The sequence below is a fragment of the Hermetia illucens genome, chromosome 5, assembly GCF_905115235.1.
Source record: "Hermetia illucens chromosome 5, iHerIll2.2.curated.20191125, whole genome shotgun sequence".
Taxonomy (NCBI): Eukaryota; Metazoa; Arthropoda; class Insecta; order Diptera; family Stratiomyidae; genus Hermetia; species Hermetia illucens.
Genome location: NC_051853.1, coordinates 111,240,477 through 111,258,298, shown reverse-complemented (window position 1 = coordinate 111,258,298; position 17,822 = coordinate 111,240,477). Strand labels below are relative to the sequence as shown.

Genomic DNA, 17,822 nt, shown 5'->3' with positions numbered 1-17,822 from the left:
ATTTTACCGCTCTAATGTATTGATTACATCGATTGCTGACAATTACACATCTAACCCATTTCAATCTATTCTGTAAAATACAATTCTTGCTTTATTATTAATAATATGTAAGAATAGAATTCGTAAAATAAAATTCATTCATCTTTCGATTGGAGTACGTGTTTCTTTCGTTTTCACTTCCCGATTTGCGAAAAAGGGAGCGGTTTCAAGTGCCATATACCTTTACAATCGCGCTCAAGTTTTCAGCTTTTGAGGGTTATCACGGTTCCAAGTACCGTGCATATCCGATTAAAGGAAAGGCGAAACAGTCTAACCTAAAAATCGGCGACCGTGACAAGACAAGTAGCCATGGTACGTAATCAGTACCAGGAAGTGCTCCAGACTCAGACCAAGCGATTATCCTCTTATGGCAAAGGCCTCTCACCAGAACTGAATCAACTGTCTAGTAGCAACCCCATAAACCACCTGTTAAGGTAGCTCACTGCAGTCCAGAGCCAACTAGACCACATTCTTCAAACATTAGAAGAACTACTTTTCTCAAAATCAAGGTCGATTTACTAAATTCAACACTAGACTATGGAAGGTGTACGAAGCAGTTGAAGATCCCGAAGCTCTCGGTTACTAGAAATAAGGGCTATTGGATTGCCAAGATAGGATTTTGAGAGCGAACAAACGAAAGCATCTACCGTTGACTGTGGAAAACTAGCTTGCAGCATGGCAATTGTTGAAGAAGCGATATGAGAATCCGAGGTTAATAGTGAGAACACTAATTTCGAAGTTGCTTTCACAACCATCTCATCGCAAGTATCAAGGTACTCCATGATACGACCCAAGAATTTTTGAAGTGGTTAGAATATATCGGAGTCGCTACAGATACTTAGACCCTCTTTTAATACACTTGCTTATAAGGATGCTCAACAAAACTGCACATACATTTTATAAACAACTTCTGACGTATCGACGGAAGATGCAATCTTTGACGGAGTTTCTGGCATTTTTGGAAACCCGGTTTCAAGCATTGGAGGTATTCGGTGCAGCAGATCAGACGGCAAGATCATTAGCATCAGTTGTTCCTGACAGCTCGGGCTGTATAATTTGCGATGCCATACATCTAGTTTTCTCCTGCAATTGCTTCCTTGAGCTGACACCAAGAGATCGACTGAAATTAAATCAGAAACATTCTAGATGCGTTAACTGCCTTCAACTTGGGCCATGCCGCTACGACTTGTCCAAAGTAGCCTTGCAAATTCTGTGGTCTTGAAGAGGATGGTGCCTCTCGCATTTACGTCTGCATCGCGATTCACTTTCTAGAGAGCCAGGTTGAAGAGGACGCATGATAGGGCATTTCCTTGTCTTAGATCGTTGTTGATGTTAAATAGTCTTGAGAGTGATCCTGCTGTTTTTATCTGACCTCGCACATTGGTTAGGGTCAACCTAGTCAGTTTTATTAATTTCGTCGGGATACCGAATTCTCTCATGGCCGTGTACAGTTTTATCCTGGCTATGCTGTCATAGGCGCCAATTTTCTTCACCGTCTGTAATATTTCTGCAACGCATTAAGGAAAGTCTCTAAAGTTCGATCGATAGAGAATAGTCTGATTCCCGCTGTGGATCATTCTGCACCGACCACATTAACAGCCTTCGGTTCACTTCGGAGCAATGCGCGGAGGTCAGATCTTTGCTTCACCTGCTGCTCATCAATTTCAAGAGTTTTAACAGAGAGTGTGTAAGAACGACATCGCAGAGGGACTAATAGCTATTATCAGAACGAGATATGATGTTGGAAAATGGCACGGGCTGCATTGACGCAAAATTTGGGAGAAATTTGAGATCGGAGTCCGCCAGACTTGCATCGCATTATCGCCAATATTTTTTCTTCGTGCTAACTGACTTTCCTTAAGCGGCCTTATTTCGAGGATATAGAGGGAGTCAACATAAATCTTTCCTCAAACATTTCGGCTACGGTGATGACATGTCTTTGCCCTCTGAAAATGACTCTGGAGTTTTCAAAAGAGGCAAGTAGAACCGTACCTCGTATCTCGGAAGCGTCGATTTTGCAACCGGTGGTACCGAACTTGACGTCGTTCCACGCATTTAACATTGCTGGTTATCTCAACGCCAAGGTGAAATTGAGAATATTCTGTACTAATTTTCTTTCCATGTTGTTATTTAGGTGCAGATCATGGACAGCGGCGGTCAATGTTACTGAAAAGTTGCAAGCCTTCATCAGCACTGGTCTTAGACAATTTGGAACGAAGAGCTTCGACGACTCACATGACAGTTACCTGTGAACGTGTTGATCAGAAGGCGAAAGCGGAACAGTCCCAGGAACACATGGCGCAGACAAGTGGAAGAGGAGTGCAAGCTTCTCGGAAAATCCTGGGGGAGTTGAAACGCATTCCGGCAAATCGTCAGCGACGGCGAGTAATCGTGGTTGATATGCTATGCTCTATTATTTGCTGTAAGGCAACTATACAGGGTATTTGAAAACAACAGATTAAAAATATTTAATTTATTGACGAATGTCTTTCTGGTCCGACATCAAGTGGATGTGGACTTAAGATCCCTCAGTCTTCAAACGAAATACTCCTCCTTGTAAGCTACAGGGTGCGGCAGCATAACTTCCTTTTTTCAAAACTCAATAAAAACTATTGTATGCATCGGAAAATATTTATTTATTTTTTATAATCTAGGTACATGTCTAAAGTTTTTATTTACATTGTCTTGAAGATCAAATCTGTTAGGTGACGTCCCCCATTCTCCATATATTGCGTAAACCGATTTCTGGCGTTTGTCATGACTCTTGTTAGCATAGCAGGTGTGTTCCCTCAAAACAGCCATCGATGCTCTTGAAGTATGTGCTGTTGCACCGTTTTGTTGGAATCAAGTGTCCCCCAAATCCAAATTTTCTAGCCGTGGGAAAAAAAATTCTGTAGCATGTTTACACACCGGTCCGAATTCACTGTCACTGTAACCTCATTTTCCTCAAAAAACCAGGGACCAATAATTCCAGTTGAGGAAATTGCACACCACACTATGACTTTGGGTGAATGCAAAGGCTTTTAATGCAATTCTCGAGGGTTGGTGTCAGCCCAGTAACCCACACAAATGAAAATGGGTTTCATCGCTAAAAAAAACAATAGCACCCTCGGGAACGACATCAAGAAGAAGCTCACACGCGTTCATCCGAGAATTGAAGTCACGTTCTGAAAGTCCCTGCACTATCGCCACTTTATATGGATGAAAATGAAGATCATCACGAAGAATTCTTCTCACAGAACGATCGGATAGTCCAAGGGCAGATGCGTGTTTGCGCGCAGAACGCCGTGACGATCGCAACATTCACGCTCTCACTGCTTCAATGTTCTCAGGTGATCTAACTGGCCGAGGGACTCCAGTTCTTCCTTTTGTTGCACTTGCAGTTTGTCTGAATGTAGTGACCCATGTAACAATTGATTTGCGGTCTGGGACGGGAGCCAACGGGGCTAAATTAAAGCGATTCCGAAATGCACGCTGTGTTGCAATAACGGAACATCCGCTTGAAAAGTAAACCTCAACGGCAAAGGCACGCTCCTCACTATTCCAACGCATGATGGCGACTGAACCGTGTCGGGACAAAACTTTACAGTATCCCCTCTTGAACGAGACCACTAGCGCTCCGCTATGACATCAACTAACTGAGTGGCGCGCATTTTAAAAAAGGAAGTTATGCTGCCGCACCCTGTATTATAATAGTAATTTGAAATTAATCATTGAAATCCATCTCATTTTCTACACAGATCTTCCTGCCAATGTACTATTGAAATTCTACCAAAGACCTTCCGGTGAAACAACTTATTGCTTTAACACAGTTTTTGGCTACCAATCATTACGAAACAGGTACTATCACTATCAGTGTCAGTAACCTTCCCAGAACTGTGCGATTTAAGTATCTTGGATCAATGCTATCAGCCAACAGTGAACTGAGCTATCAAATTTCTTCACGCATCGGCGCAACTTGGATGAAGTGGCGTCTCACAACTAGCGTTGTTTACAATTGATAAATCAACAAAAGTTTCAAATCAGTGCCGTTTGCCCTGTCGCAATCAGAACCATCTGAATAGTGGTCGTTATTATTGATTAATTTTACTCAAGGAGACAGTCTGGAATCTTTTTTTTTAAAAATCGACTTCTAGAAACCAATAGAAATAATGCATAGTATATTACCATATATACTTTTGTGGGCTAATTAAACATGTATGTGACGCTTATCTTGAGAGCCTGCACATCTGGCGACTATATTTTCTACTTTTTGAAATTGACTGCAAACCCGCCTTAAGTTCATCGCAGGAGTACCAAATTTTGCAGAGGCATTGTTGTGGTCACTGTCATTGGGTATCCAACGTCTAATGCACTATACGTTGCTTTGCGCAGATGATGTTTTCCTAATGTCTCCTAACAAAACTGGCTTTAAGCAGCTTGTCTAAACATGGGATCTTCACCTCACACGGAACAATCTACGAAAAACTCTAAAAAAAAAAAAGGCTTTGGCTACCAATTACAATGAAATGATTAGAGTATCTTAGATCGGTGTTCTCAGCCAAAGGTTATGTGGATGGACTTAAATGTTTGCGATCGAACCAATGTATTGAAATAAGAATTACAAGAGCCTCGTCAATAGTATGGTACGTTGATGATAACGTGCTAATTAAACGATCTACTTAAAGGCGGCAGAATAATATGCTACAACCAACCTTACGATCGAGGGAAGTTCCGAATTCAAGCCAGACACGCCGAAGAAGGATTCAAAATGAATGAATTATTTGAGTCATAAACTTCGAGTGATCTTCCGCCTGCATAATTCCACAAATAACACTTTTGGTTCTCAGAATATAGTATCAGCGGAATACATGATAAATCCACTCTCCACTCTCACTCAATCAGGCACTCAAACACAACTGAGTGTGTAATGAAGTTATTATTTTGGGTTTTATTTTGGCATGTCCTTTCCTCCATTCCATAAACTCGAAATTCTAGGAATTGTTTAATAATTAGGAAGCATTTAAATTCTTGAGTGCAGAATTAGAATGAAAGGAGTTGATTTCGGAAACAGAGGCACATTCCTGGAACGAGAATGAAGTTCTCTAAAAGAATTGCTTTGAACGAAAAAGCATATTTGAAATGGATACGTTCAAGTTTCATGGGTAAGGAGCGCTTGTGATCGCAATTACCCTAGGAAATTCAAATTAAACCCCAAACTGTCATTTACATTACAGAAAATTTACAGCGATAACATCTGGAAATCAAAAATAGACAAAACTTTCCCCTTGAAACCAGGCCGCAACCATCCATATGGACGATGGATCTGAATCGCCGTTTCTACGAAGTCGCAGCGTACTGTTTAGAGCCAGTGCAAATGGTGACCAAGATCGTCCACCAGAACCAGCATCTCGTTTCTCCACTTCCCTCTTAGGGAGTGATGTAGCTATTCGCCTGTACCAAAGCGTTCGAAGAACAGATATCTCACCAAGTCATGTCGAACTGAACAACGCTGAGACAACCAGTACCGCAGAATCCAACGCACCGCAATGCCGGATATGTCGGTATATGAGTCAAACGAATCAGCTCATTCCTTGCCCCTGCAAATGTACAGGAAGCGTGGTTCGTATCAAAGTACACTTTCCAAGGTAAACTAAATGTAATATATGATCTGACGTTACAGGGGTTTATCCACTTAAAGTGCTTGAACAGATGGATTCGAGTTCGACGAACAAAACTGTGCGAAATATGCAAACAGGAATACAACACTCCGGCATTGGAGAGGAAATACTTTGCATTGTTTCTGGCCTTTTTCCGTCCAAAGTATTTGGGAGTTATTTTAAAGGACATATTTAACATAATGTCCGTTACTCCACTAGTATATTTCACTGTATACCAGGTAAGTTACTGTATGATATATTTGCAGTTAAGTTTACTAACTTTGCGAGGGAGTGCAGCTTGTGGAGACAATGGAAGCTACCAGCGAGAAACCGTCCATTAAGCTCATGGTTTTCGGCCCCACCCTCTTACTTGCTACAAGTTAGTCTTTTATCAAGGTTAACCATCACCCAATTGATATACAATTCATATTTTACGATATGCCAGACAAAGCTGGAAAATCAAGTTAGCCAGCACAAAGTTTGACCATTACAAATGTATTGTCAGCTGGGTGAGACAAGTATTTTTAGAGGTTTTATCAACTTTACACGTGTCTTCAGGTGTCTACTTCTTCTTATACTTTGATTGGGCCTTATCTTGCATGATGCGAATGAAGAGCGTCCTTAATCATTGGTGGAGTTTCGGGGATCAAGATGACGATGAACTGGATGATTTCTTGCCGGACTTCAACTTTCGAGAGAACGATTTCTTTGATCTGGATTTTTAATTGTGGCTCATGCACACTGGGGTAGAAAAATTTGCAACTGGGTCCCTCCACAGAAATTCAGTAAAGTTAAATTGTATTTCTTAAGTTATGGAGAAATTGTTTGCGAAGCAACCTGGTGAAAAAATGCTCGAGTTCAAATGGAGCTGTGCACTTTTATTAATATCCTCGATGACTTCATGTCAAGTAAAGGGTATAAGGGGCATTTCAAAAAAACAGGCGTCATTTCCATATCAACTTGAAAAAACAGAATATAAATAAATCTCTAAATTTTCACTTCTTCACAAATAAAATAAATATTGGTATTGGAAATATATAAACTTTCAATTTATAGGTACATATGTAGGTGTTAAAATTTCAATGAGTGAAATATACGTAGAATGTTGGGCAATTATGTCTGACAAGCTATACAGCTACCTATACAAACCTTCTCTAAATTGGTCCATTTATGTACACTCCGAGGAACCGATGGAAGGTTAGCACTTGACTTTGACTGCAATTTTCTTCTGTGTGTGGGTATGAGGGGGGGCCCTAATGGTCCATTGTACTTGATTCGCCCGTTTTGCGAAATATCTCGGATTCGTTTATGTATCACATGATTTCCGTTAGTAGATATCGTACTACTCGCTGCAGTTGGAGCACATCACCACCAAAAATCTGATATCTGATGCGTCTGTAGGCGTAGCACTCACATAGAAAATGTTCCGTGGATCCCGCTTCCTCATTATAGAATGGGCATATATCATTTTGAAGAATTACTATTCTGAAGTTTTTAATAGCAATATTAGCCAATGCTACTGACACCCCAATTGCTGGTTCCAGTCCAGGAATGGGGGAAATTGAACTCTCTTTCATTACGCCGCAATGGCCTGGTATTCAGAGTAGTTCCACTGTGCTGAATCGTCCATCAAGTAGTTTTGCACCCTCAAGATCGCATACGCTTCTGCCTGAAAGACCGTTCTATATTGCCCAAACTAAACGCCACATGTCGTTTTCATATGTTCCTGCTGCAGAACCTTCTGTTTTTAAGCCATCAATGCAGAGGACGCCAGTATATCCTGACAGCCATTCTTTTGGTTCATCCCAGTTTTCTCTACTTTTACCAAACGGATGTATAGGGATCCAAAAACAAGGAAGCATTGCGAAAACTAGATTCAGTTCTCCCATGCCTTTCAATGCTCTGTGAGGGCCACGTCCATTGTTTCCCCATAGATCTAATCGAATTAGTCTATGAGCTGCTCTCATTGCAATGTTCTGAATCGGATATCGTGCTCATGGCAGCCACACAGTTCTTCACCGTATGGCTAGTTTACAGTCACACTTTTCAGCTTAACCCACTATACTTCGGAGACATAAGTGAACGTCAGTCTAATGATTGCAATATATACCCCACATTATTACTTGAGGCCTAAGTCCCCATGTCGAGGCAAAGCTCCACCTACATAGCTTTGAGAGCCCGTTTCATCTTTACTTCTACATGTTTGTTCCAAAGAAGCTTCTTCTCTAGAATAACTCCAAGATATTTCACTTCTTCGGAATGTTGAAGGGTTGTATCCTTCACCTCTGGAAGGCAAAGACCTTTCAGTTTCCTCATTTTTAAATAATATCATTGCGGTTTTATTTGGATCTATACACAGTCCATGTCTGTGGCACCAACTGTAAATCAAATCAACGGCGCATTGTGTACTTCTACACACCGTTCCGGGACCTCGAGCAACAACTAACCACATTATCCGCTTAAGCTTTAGCGTGTATAGGCCAACTTTGAATCGATTACGCTCCTTTTCTCAGTGATAGACCTGATTTGGGTAGAGTCAAGAGACTCTCAAAGCATCATCTATGTGGCGTACCAAGCAATTGTTGTTTTAGTCCAATCGACTTCCATGCCCAGACCAATCTTAGAAAGTGAATTCTCGTCAGCGTGAATTGCGTGACCATACCGTCGAAGACGCCCCTCTCGCGTTTTTTCCATCATGTCGTGTTACGCTCCTGATCCAACGTAACATCTTTGTCTCCATTATGGCAAGGAGGCATCCATTGTTTTTTATAGTCGACCAACACTAATAGACAACAGAGAACACAAAGTGGACGACACTGCGGTAAATTTTGGACTTGAGATGTTCGTTAATGCATCGATCACAAACAACGCCGATTGTGGAACGTCACTTCATCCAGGTTGGACTGATATATTATGAATGGCAACCATATATTATATGATTGTCATTCACCCCCTGGTGGGGTATGGCACGTCAGCTAGGCTTAGGTGTTATTGTTCACTTTTAGCTGTTTCAGCTCCTTCCAGGAGTTGCTGCGATACCCGCACTCCGCCTCTATTTTTCTGCGCCAAGTGCACTTGGGGCAACCCACTCGTCGGCCAATTTGGAAGAGTAGGTGCCACTGCATGAGGTAGACAGCAATGCAATTGTTGCCCGTCCTTAATATATGACCTATCGATTAGAACTTCCGCATTCCGCATTTACGCCAACCAAAATTCACCCTCCTAAATATACAAATTAATCGACGCCTTCGATTTTTGATTCCCATTGATGCAGATTAGGAGAATACGATGACCCGTCAAACTGAGAATCTTGGCTTTGTTGGTGTTTATCTTCAGTACAACTTCTCTTGCCTCTCATTCTAGATTCAGAGTCATTTGACCTACTTCATGACTCAGTGACAGATCGAACAGATGTCAACATCGTAGTCGAGATTTCTGATAAAAAAACTTTTTTTACTTAGTCTAGATTAAGACAACAAACATTAATTAACCTGTACAATATGTGATATCTGCAATCAGTAACTTCTCCCCTAAATTAAGGTTCCTCCTTCTACCAATTAGGTTCCACAATCATGCCCCGCAATCCCACAGTGCTCTTCATCCCTCTCGCCTTGGGTCACTGTCCTTGCACAGGTCCAAATCGAGTAAAAAGTAGCCCTTTCTCAGTTTGCTACGACCATTGAGAAAGGACTACACTTTACTCCAAATCCGTCGATCAATCCTATCCACCGGTACCTAAAAATTCCCTTTTTCTCGTTTTCCAGTACGGAGTACTATTTTGTGTTGTTCTGTGTTATGTTTGTTTAGTTATAAATCATAAATTATTCTTAGGTTAAGTCAAATGAGCATTGACATGCACCACCTTTTCACTTTACACCATGTAATGTATTTCCGTAGGTTAACGTTACATACTTAATTAGTCACGGTTGAGCTTTTAAGTTATTATTCTTTTTGTACCGCACATGTATTTCTTTTCTTTGCTCAATAAATAAATCTGGAATCTGTCTGATGAAAAATGTCATGGTCCGGCCGAATGCCGTTATGACATCTCTTTGCCATGATAACTAACTAACTAACCACATTATCCGCTTAAGCTTTAGCGTGTATAGGCCAACTTTGAATCGATTACGCTCCTTTTCTCAGTGATAGACCTGATTTGGGTAGAGTCAAGAGACTCTCAAAGCATCATCTATGTGGCGTACCAAGCAATTGTTGTTTTAGTCCAATCGACTTCCATGCCCAGACCAATCTTAGAAAGTGAATTCTCGTCAGCGTGAATTGCGTGACCATACCGTCGAAGACGCCCCTCTCGCGTTTTTTCCATCATGTCGTGTTACGCTCCTGATCCAACGTAACATCTTTGTCTCCATTATGGCAAGGAGGCATCCATTGTTTTTTATAGTCGACCAACACTAATAGACAACAGAGAACACAAAGTGGACGACACTGCGGTAAATTTTGGACTTGAGATGTTCGTTAATGCATCGATCACAAACAACGCCGATTGTGGAACGTCACTTCATCCAGGTTGGACTGATATATTATGAATGGCAACCATATATTATATGATTGTCATTCACCCCCTGGTGGGGTATGGCACGTCAGCTAGGCTTAGGTGTTTTTGTTCACTTTTAGCTGTTTCAGCTCCTTCCAGGAGTTGCTGCGATACCCGCACTCCGCCTCTATTTTTCTGCGCCAAGTGCACTTGGGGCAACCCACTCGTCGGCCAATTTGGAAGAGTAGGTGCCACTGCATGAGGTAGACAGCAATGCAATTGTTGCCCGTCCTTAATATATGACCTATCGATTAGAACTTCCGCATTCCGCATTTACGCCAACCAAAATTCACCCTCCTAAATATACAAATTAATCGACGCCTTCGATTTTTGATTCCCATTGATGCAGATTAGGAGAATACGATGACCCGTCAAACTGAGAATCTTGGCTTTGTTGGTGTTTATCTTCAGTACAACTTCTCTTGCCTCTCATTCTAGATTCAGAGTCATTTGACCTACTTCATGACTCAGTGACAGATCGAACAGATGTCAACATCGTAGTCGAGATTTCTGATAAAAAAACTTTTTTTACTTAGTCTAGATTAAGACAACAAACATTAATTAACCTGTACAATATGTGATATCTGCAATCAGTAACTTCTCCCCTAAATTAAGGTTCCTCCTTCTACCAATTAGGTTCCACAATCATGCCCCGCAATCCCACAGTGCTCTTCATCCCTCTCGCCTTGGGTCACTGTCCTTGCACAGGTCCAAATCGAGTAAAAAGTAGCCCTTTCTCAGTTTGCTACGACCATTGAGAAAGGACTACACTTTACTCCAAATCCGTCGATCAATCCTATCCACCGGTACCTAAAAATTCCCTTTTTCTCGTTTTCCAGTACGGAGTACTATTTTGTGTTGTTCTGTGTTATGTTTGTTTAGTTATAAATCATAAATTATTCTTAGGTTAAGTCAAATGAGCATTGACATGCACCACCTTTTCACTTTACACCATGTAATGTATTTCCGTAGGTTAACGTTACATACTTAATTAGTCACGGTTGAGCTTTTAAGTTATTATTCTTTTTGTACCGCACATGTATTTCTTTTCTTTGCTCAATAAATAAATCTGGAATCTGTCTGATGAAAAATGTCATGGTCCGGCCGAATGCCGTTATGACATCTCTTTGCCATGATAGATCTGAGTAAAACAAATTATTCAGAACTGAAATAAAAAGAATCGAAACAATTCACATTCTAAGTGTAATCTCACGGTGTTTCTAGCGATTAAATTATTTGAAATAATTAAGACTTGTTTATTAATCTTGCAAATACGGATATTTCGGGAAACACACAACACAACAATTTTTTTTACATCTCCGCTATTTTAGAAGCAACATTGGCGCTATACGAGGGGGAACCCATAAGTTCCGGGAATTACGTTGTGGTGGGGAGGTTAGAGTGGGGGGAACCTATTGTTGATCAACTCTGTGAGATGTCGGGAATGTCATGGAGTTCAATTCAGATAATTTTATCCGAAGATTTGCCCATAAGAAGGGTTGCAGCCAGATTCGTCCCGCGCCTTTTCCCAGACGTGCAAAGGGAGCGCCGACTTCAGGCATGTTTTGAGATTCAAAATCAGCTCGAAGAGGACCCTGAATTTTTTCCCAAGGTGATTACTGGTGATGAATCGTGGTGCTATGGATACAACCCCGAAACAAAGCAACAAAAAGCAAAAAAACAAAAACAGTGGAAGACAGCTGGCCCAAAAAGCTCGCCAAGTGAAGTCAAACATCAAGACAATGTTCATTTGTTTCTTCGATTGCAGAGGTGTTGTGCACGCGGAGTTCCTTCCCCCGGGTCAAACTGTCAACCAGAATTTCTACTTGGAGGTTTTGAAAAGATTGAGGGAGAGTATCCGGAAGAAAAAAAAGATCTTTGGCGCCGACCCACACCGCCCTTTCCGTGAAGCAATTTTTGACCAAAAACGTCATTGTCCACCCCCCATACTCATCGGATCTAGCCCCCTATGACTTCTTTTTGTTCCCCCAGGCTCAAAATGAATATGAAAGGAAAGCGTTTTGCCACTGTGGAGGAGGTGAAACAAAAATCGCTGGAAGGCTTAAAGGACACCCCGATCAGTGAATTTTAAAAATGTTTTGAACAATGGAAGAATCGTTTGGAGAAGTGCGTTGTAGTCAAAGACGAATATTTTGAAGGTGATCAAAATTTTGTGTAAAAAATATTGAGAAATAAAGAAGTTATGATGAAATTCCCGTTTTCTTTTTGGGTTTCCCTCCCCCCCCCCCCCCTTCCGTATAGCTGTTATTTTTTATGTTAACCTCCACTCCCACCATAAATTTCATGTCAGCCGGTCTTGACCGAAGGAATAAATGGACTAACGGTCTAAAACTTTAGCCTAAGATGATAATATAATGTCTTTTTTGATGCTATGTTGAAAACGACATTTTGGATCGCAGCTGATCTTCTTAAGTTTCGATTTCCTTAAAAAATCTGTCTTCGTGTTTAAAAAGTGCTTCCGTTGAGATGTGTAGGAGTAGCTGGTTCATGTTAGTTTTGCTGATTTGTCCTAACCGTATAGGATGATGAGTGTCGATTGTATTCGATGATCCTTAAAGTTTGAGGAGTTACTCATATTATAGCTGATGAATTTCGGATGATGCAGTGGGGATATATTTCGATAATGCCTACTCTTGGATGATAAGATCTTCACGATGACCACTGCAAATTATTGCAATTGGTTGTGTAAAGAGAGCTAGAAACAACAATTTTTTTGGCTCGAGTTAGCTGCTTCCAAAGTAAATTATTGGCATGGACATGTTACGTTAGTTGAACGTTCGTAAATCTCATCCAGAATGCAGTTAGGATGATCGCCACTGCTTTGTAATATATTCACCGAACAATAACGCTCCGTGTTTGACACTCTATCGCATTAATCGAACTTGTTTCGACTAAGCTCAAACTACAACTGGTCTTCATAGTTTATCCCGAAAAAAATTGTGGTACTGAAAAATAGCCAGTACCTAACTCTGGGGAATGGCGGTATTGTGGTTAACTTTGAAGTCCCTAAGTTTAATTATTGGAAAGAATCCTGATATAATGACGCCGCTTTCTCATGTGGAGATTTGTGTTGTCCTTAATTCCTATTACCCAAGGAAGAAAAGATGCCCCAGATGTTTTGTACTTGGGTGAGTGTGTTGTGGAATGAACTTCGGGAGCATGTTTCCGTAAAATTTCCAAATCCTGATCGAAGTTTGATTTGCTGCAATTATCAGAAAGTTAATTAGTAAGTGTTTTAGTTGCGTCATTTACGTTTGTCGCGTATCGTCTGCGTATTTATTTTGTTGATACGATCATAAATAAATTGCTGTGAGCCAACTTTATGCTAAAGATGGTTTTCGACTAATTACTGTCTTATTTCGTTAACTAATTATTTCTACTTATAACACTTAATCCTAAACACCTTTTGTATCTCTGTAGTTCCTCTTCACGATCTGAAATTTTATTCAGTTCTAATATTTGCAGGCAGCATATTTATTCTAAAATTTCGGTTTGCCGGTGCGTTAATTTTAAAAATTATTTCCCGATATCTGAATTGGAGAATCAAAGAAAAGCATGGTAGAAATGATGCAAGTTCCCAATTGTCACACTCAAGACAGGTGCTCTTCTTTGGAATCTTAACGATCATCCTCTTTCTAGGAAAGGTCACGGATTCTCAACATTTCCGAACGAGTGGAAGTAACAGATCTGCAGGAACTGCGGGCTTTATTGCTTCATTGATTGCCGAGATAATTTTCCTTCTGTTTAGAGAAACAGTCCGTATCCGCATATTACGGGGACTAGCGATTTCATCTACAAGGGGCGAAACTTCACCGGATGTTAAGAACCGTGGTGAAGTGTTTTCTAAACCTCTTCAGCTGCTTGTTATCATGGATGAGGGTCGACCTCTAATGTCCCTAACGGGACCATCGAAAGGTTTGAGACCGAGTTCTTTCATGATGAGGTATACACTCAAGTTCGCCATCACTCGCAGTGATCAATATGGCCTTCAATCCCTTCCGTTCAATTGATCCGCTTCTATGATTCCGCAATCAACCAGACCTTGTGGCGTCCACCTTGACATTCACATCACCAATCACGATTGCAATGTCACTTTTAAGAAGCCTCTGCCAAACTGTTTGCAATTACTCATAGAAAGCATCCTTCTCCACTAATCCTGTCAGAAGCTGGTTTTAAGTGAAGTGAGCACACCTTCCCATAGCCGTCAGTAACAATCCGACACCGGATTCGCGTCAGCTGCTACTTGGTTTTCCAGAGTACACAAACACATTGCCGCAAGAATGGGAGGCATACTCTCCCAAGTCCTACCATATTTCTTCGCTTAGGCCCAGAATAGCTAGCTTATTTCGTCGCAATTCTCAATTGAACTGGAGAAAGCGTGTGGCGAAGTAATGCGCTCCGACAGTCGGAAAGAGACCGGGCGGCCACGAGGCTGGTGGAAAAACTTCGAAGTTTGGCCGTAAGAAAAATGATAGAATAATTTAATAAACTTTTCACATTCACCAAAGTCTTCTTCTTTTTCTGCAGCCTTTGTCCCATTCACCGGCGACATATAATTCGGGTTAATTTTAACTTTTTCACCCATACGTACTAAAAAACTGTTTTTATATCAGAAAAGTTAATAAAAACATGATTAACACATAATCCATGATAAGGAGGGCGATACTCCGACAGTGGACGAAAGCTCCAAACAAAAACGGAGCCAATAGCTAGCACTAAGGTAATCCAGATAAACCTCCACTATGCGAAAACTGTATCTACCGTAATTGCAAGGGCAAGTTGCAAAGAGAACATTAGAATAGTGCTGGCTCAGGAGCCCTAGGTGTACCGGGGGCAGATTCGCGTTCTGCAAAAAGGAAGAATGCAGTTAATTTGGGACTCCTCTTGTGAAGCTTGCATAATTCTTAAACGTAATTTAAAATATACATGTCTTTCAGAGTTCCTGGCTGTGGCTATCCAAGAATCCCTGGAAGCCGGGAGGAGCACTCGAGAGATAGTCGTGGTATCGGGATACTTCCCAGGAGACGACATTCAGGTTCCACCGGAATAAGTCGCTAACCTGGTGAAGTACTGTGAGAAGAGGGCGTTACCACTTCTCCTTGGCTGCAATGCCAACGCCCATCACGAAGTCTGGGTAAGCAGCGATATCAATCGAAGAGGTGAGTACCTTCTTGAATTTTCTCTTAGCAATAAGTTAGAAGTGTCCGGATAGCTAAGTGGTTAGAGCACAAGGCTGTCGTACGGAAGGTCGCGGTTCAAATCTCGCTGGCGGCAGTGGGATTTGTATCGTGATTTGACGTCGGATACCAGTCGACTCAGCTGTGAATGAGTACCTGAGTCAAATCAGCGTAATAATCTCGGTCGAGCGTAATGCCTCTTACAGTGTTCTGTAGTGTACCGTTACGGTCTTGAATGAAGTGCTCTAACACACTTCAAGGCCCTGATCCAATATGGATTGTTGTGCCAACGATTATTAATAAGTTAGAAATATATAACATAGGGAACACTGCAACATTTGTGACCAGCGCTAGACTGGAGCTACTAGACGTCACTCAAGCGAATACTCCAATGAACGGGCCGGTCAGAAATTGGAGACCTGGGATATATACCAAGGGCATGGAGATGGGCAAAAGTAGTCTTTATTTCGAAACCGGGTAAAAGGGGATCATTTTCATGCTAAATCTTTCAGACCAATTTGCCAACCAACCAATCGTACTCAAAACGGTGGAGAGGGCCATAGACAAATATAATATATTAGAACTAACGTTCTAAAGCGCAATCCCTTATATCAGTGACAACACGCTTACCGGGCAGGACGGTCAACTGTAACTACTCTGTCTCAACTGACGGATGTACTATATAATGCCACAGAAACAAAAGAGAAAGCACTGTGTTTTTGGATATCGAAGGATCATTCGACAACATATCGCACACAGAGGTACAAGATGTGCTGAGTCGCAAGGGAGTGGGAAACACCCTGGCATTCTGAATGGGCAAAATGCTAGAGAGTAGGCAAATTGAAGTACCGCATACTGCTCAAGGTTGTCCACAGGGAGGGGTACTATCGCCGCTTGTGAGTATGATAATGGACGAACGAACAAATACTGGAATACAGTTCCTGGGTTACGCGGACGACATTGTTTTAATATGTAGGGGCAAATATGAGAATACCCTATGTGATAGAATCCAAACTCGACTAAGGGCTACTAATGCCTGGTGCAGAAAGGTGTGACTAACATACGTATCAATTCAGCCAAAACCACCATAGTGCCATTCACTTGGAAACGTAAGCATGATCAGTTGAAAGCCTTAAAATTACATGGAATGGAGATGAAACGAGAAGGAGAGGTCAAATATTTGGAAATTACGCTAGACCAAAAATTACTCTGGAAGACACATGTCAGAAACACTTGTCGGAAAGCTACGAGCGCTCTGATGACTTGTAGGTCCATAGCAAGAAAAAAATAGGGTTGCAGCCCGAAAATACTACTTTAGATATACACTACAATAGTAAGGCAAATGATTACCTACCTAATCTAGGCAGAAAAAACTGAACTCAGCACACAAACTCCAAAGACTGGCTTGTGTATGTATCAGTGGGGCAATGAGGATCTGCTCAACGGCATCCTTGGAGGTCCTTCTGGGATTAACCCCTCTCCATCTGCACATACAGATGCAGGCAAGGAGGTCAATATTCATGATGACCGGGAGTATCAGTGAGGCGGGGGCTGTCTAAATCGAAGGAAGATTGAAATTCTTTCTAGGCGGTATCCCGAATAGTTGATACCAAGGGATAAATGAGGTTTTACTTCGATAAGATGTTTGAAACATGTTGGAGTAACAAGGCAAACTGGGAGAGGCTGTGACATACGACTGATTACTTGGTACACTGGCGGATCCCTCACAGCAGAGGGAACGCGTGCTGGTGTCATTGGTCCAAGGAAAATGTACTATAACAGATACGCCATAGACAGATGTGCCTCCTTTAATCTCCAAAGGAACTACATGGTGCAGAACATTGCTATTCCCGCCGACAGCCAAGTGGCAATCAAGGCACTTAGGTACAATCAGGTGAACTGTAAACTGGTATGGAAATGCCTTGAGAGACTGAATACGCTCGGCTCGTTCAACAAGGTCTGGATACTCTGGGTTCCAGGCCATGTTGGGTTGGAAGGCAATGAGGCAACGGACGAGCAACGCCAAAAAGGGAGCAGGGATGCCTTTACATAAGGCAGAACCCTTCTGTGGAATCGGAAACAGGTTCATGGCTATGACAATAAAAAATGAAGAAGAACGGTTGAGGGAACTGTACTGGGCGAGCCTGCCAGCAATGGAGTAGCCCAGAGTACTTATTGGGCGATACGAACCCACTCGCACAAAAGATTGCTTAAACCTCACCAAAAAGAACCTTCGAATCATAGTGGGAATTCTCACTAGTCACTGTCGGCTAAACTATCACGTAGGGAAGCTAGGGATATCTCCGAACACTGTCTGCAGGTTCTGTGACAAGTATGATGAAACCTCTATACACGTTCTGGGACAATGTCAGACTTGCGCAAAGTAGGTCG

At 41.7% G+C, this 17,822-nt stretch overlaps 1 protein-coding gene across 1 annotated transcript; it reads left to right on the top strand.

Annotated features, from left to right (window-relative positions):
• The first annotated feature begins 5,048 nt into the window (after positions 1–5,048).
• LOC119657476 (E3 ubiquitin-protein ligase MARCHF3) lies at positions 5,049–6,691 on the top strand. The gene is made up of 5 exons (XM_038064397.1): positions 5,049–5,183; positions 5,256–5,640; positions 5,702–5,917; positions 5,976–6,057; positions 6,237–6,691. The coding sequence occupies exons 2-5, from the start codon at positions 5,332–5,334 to the stop codon at positions 6,401–6,403; spliced, it is 774 nt and encodes a 257-aa protein (XP_037920325.1). The 5' UTR covers positions 5,049–5,183; positions 5,256–5,331; the 3' UTR covers positions 6,404–6,691.
• The last annotated feature ends 11,131 nt before the right edge of the window (positions 6,692–17,822 follow it).

Excerpts from the sequence above, each read along its gene's own strand:
- LOC119657476 (XM_038064397.1), top strand. The coding sequence starts at position 5,332 with ATGGACGATGGATCTGAATCGCCGTTTCTACGAAGTCGCAGCGTACTG. Across the intron at positions 5,918-5,975 it reads TATATTTCACTGTATACCAG|CTTGTGGAGACAATGGAAGC; the intron begins GTAAGTTACTGT and ends GAGGGAGTGCAG. Across the intron at positions 6,058-6,236 it reads CACCCTCTTACTTGCTACAA|GTGTCTACTTCTTCTTATAC; the intron begins GTTAGTCTTTTA and ends ACGTGTCTTCAG.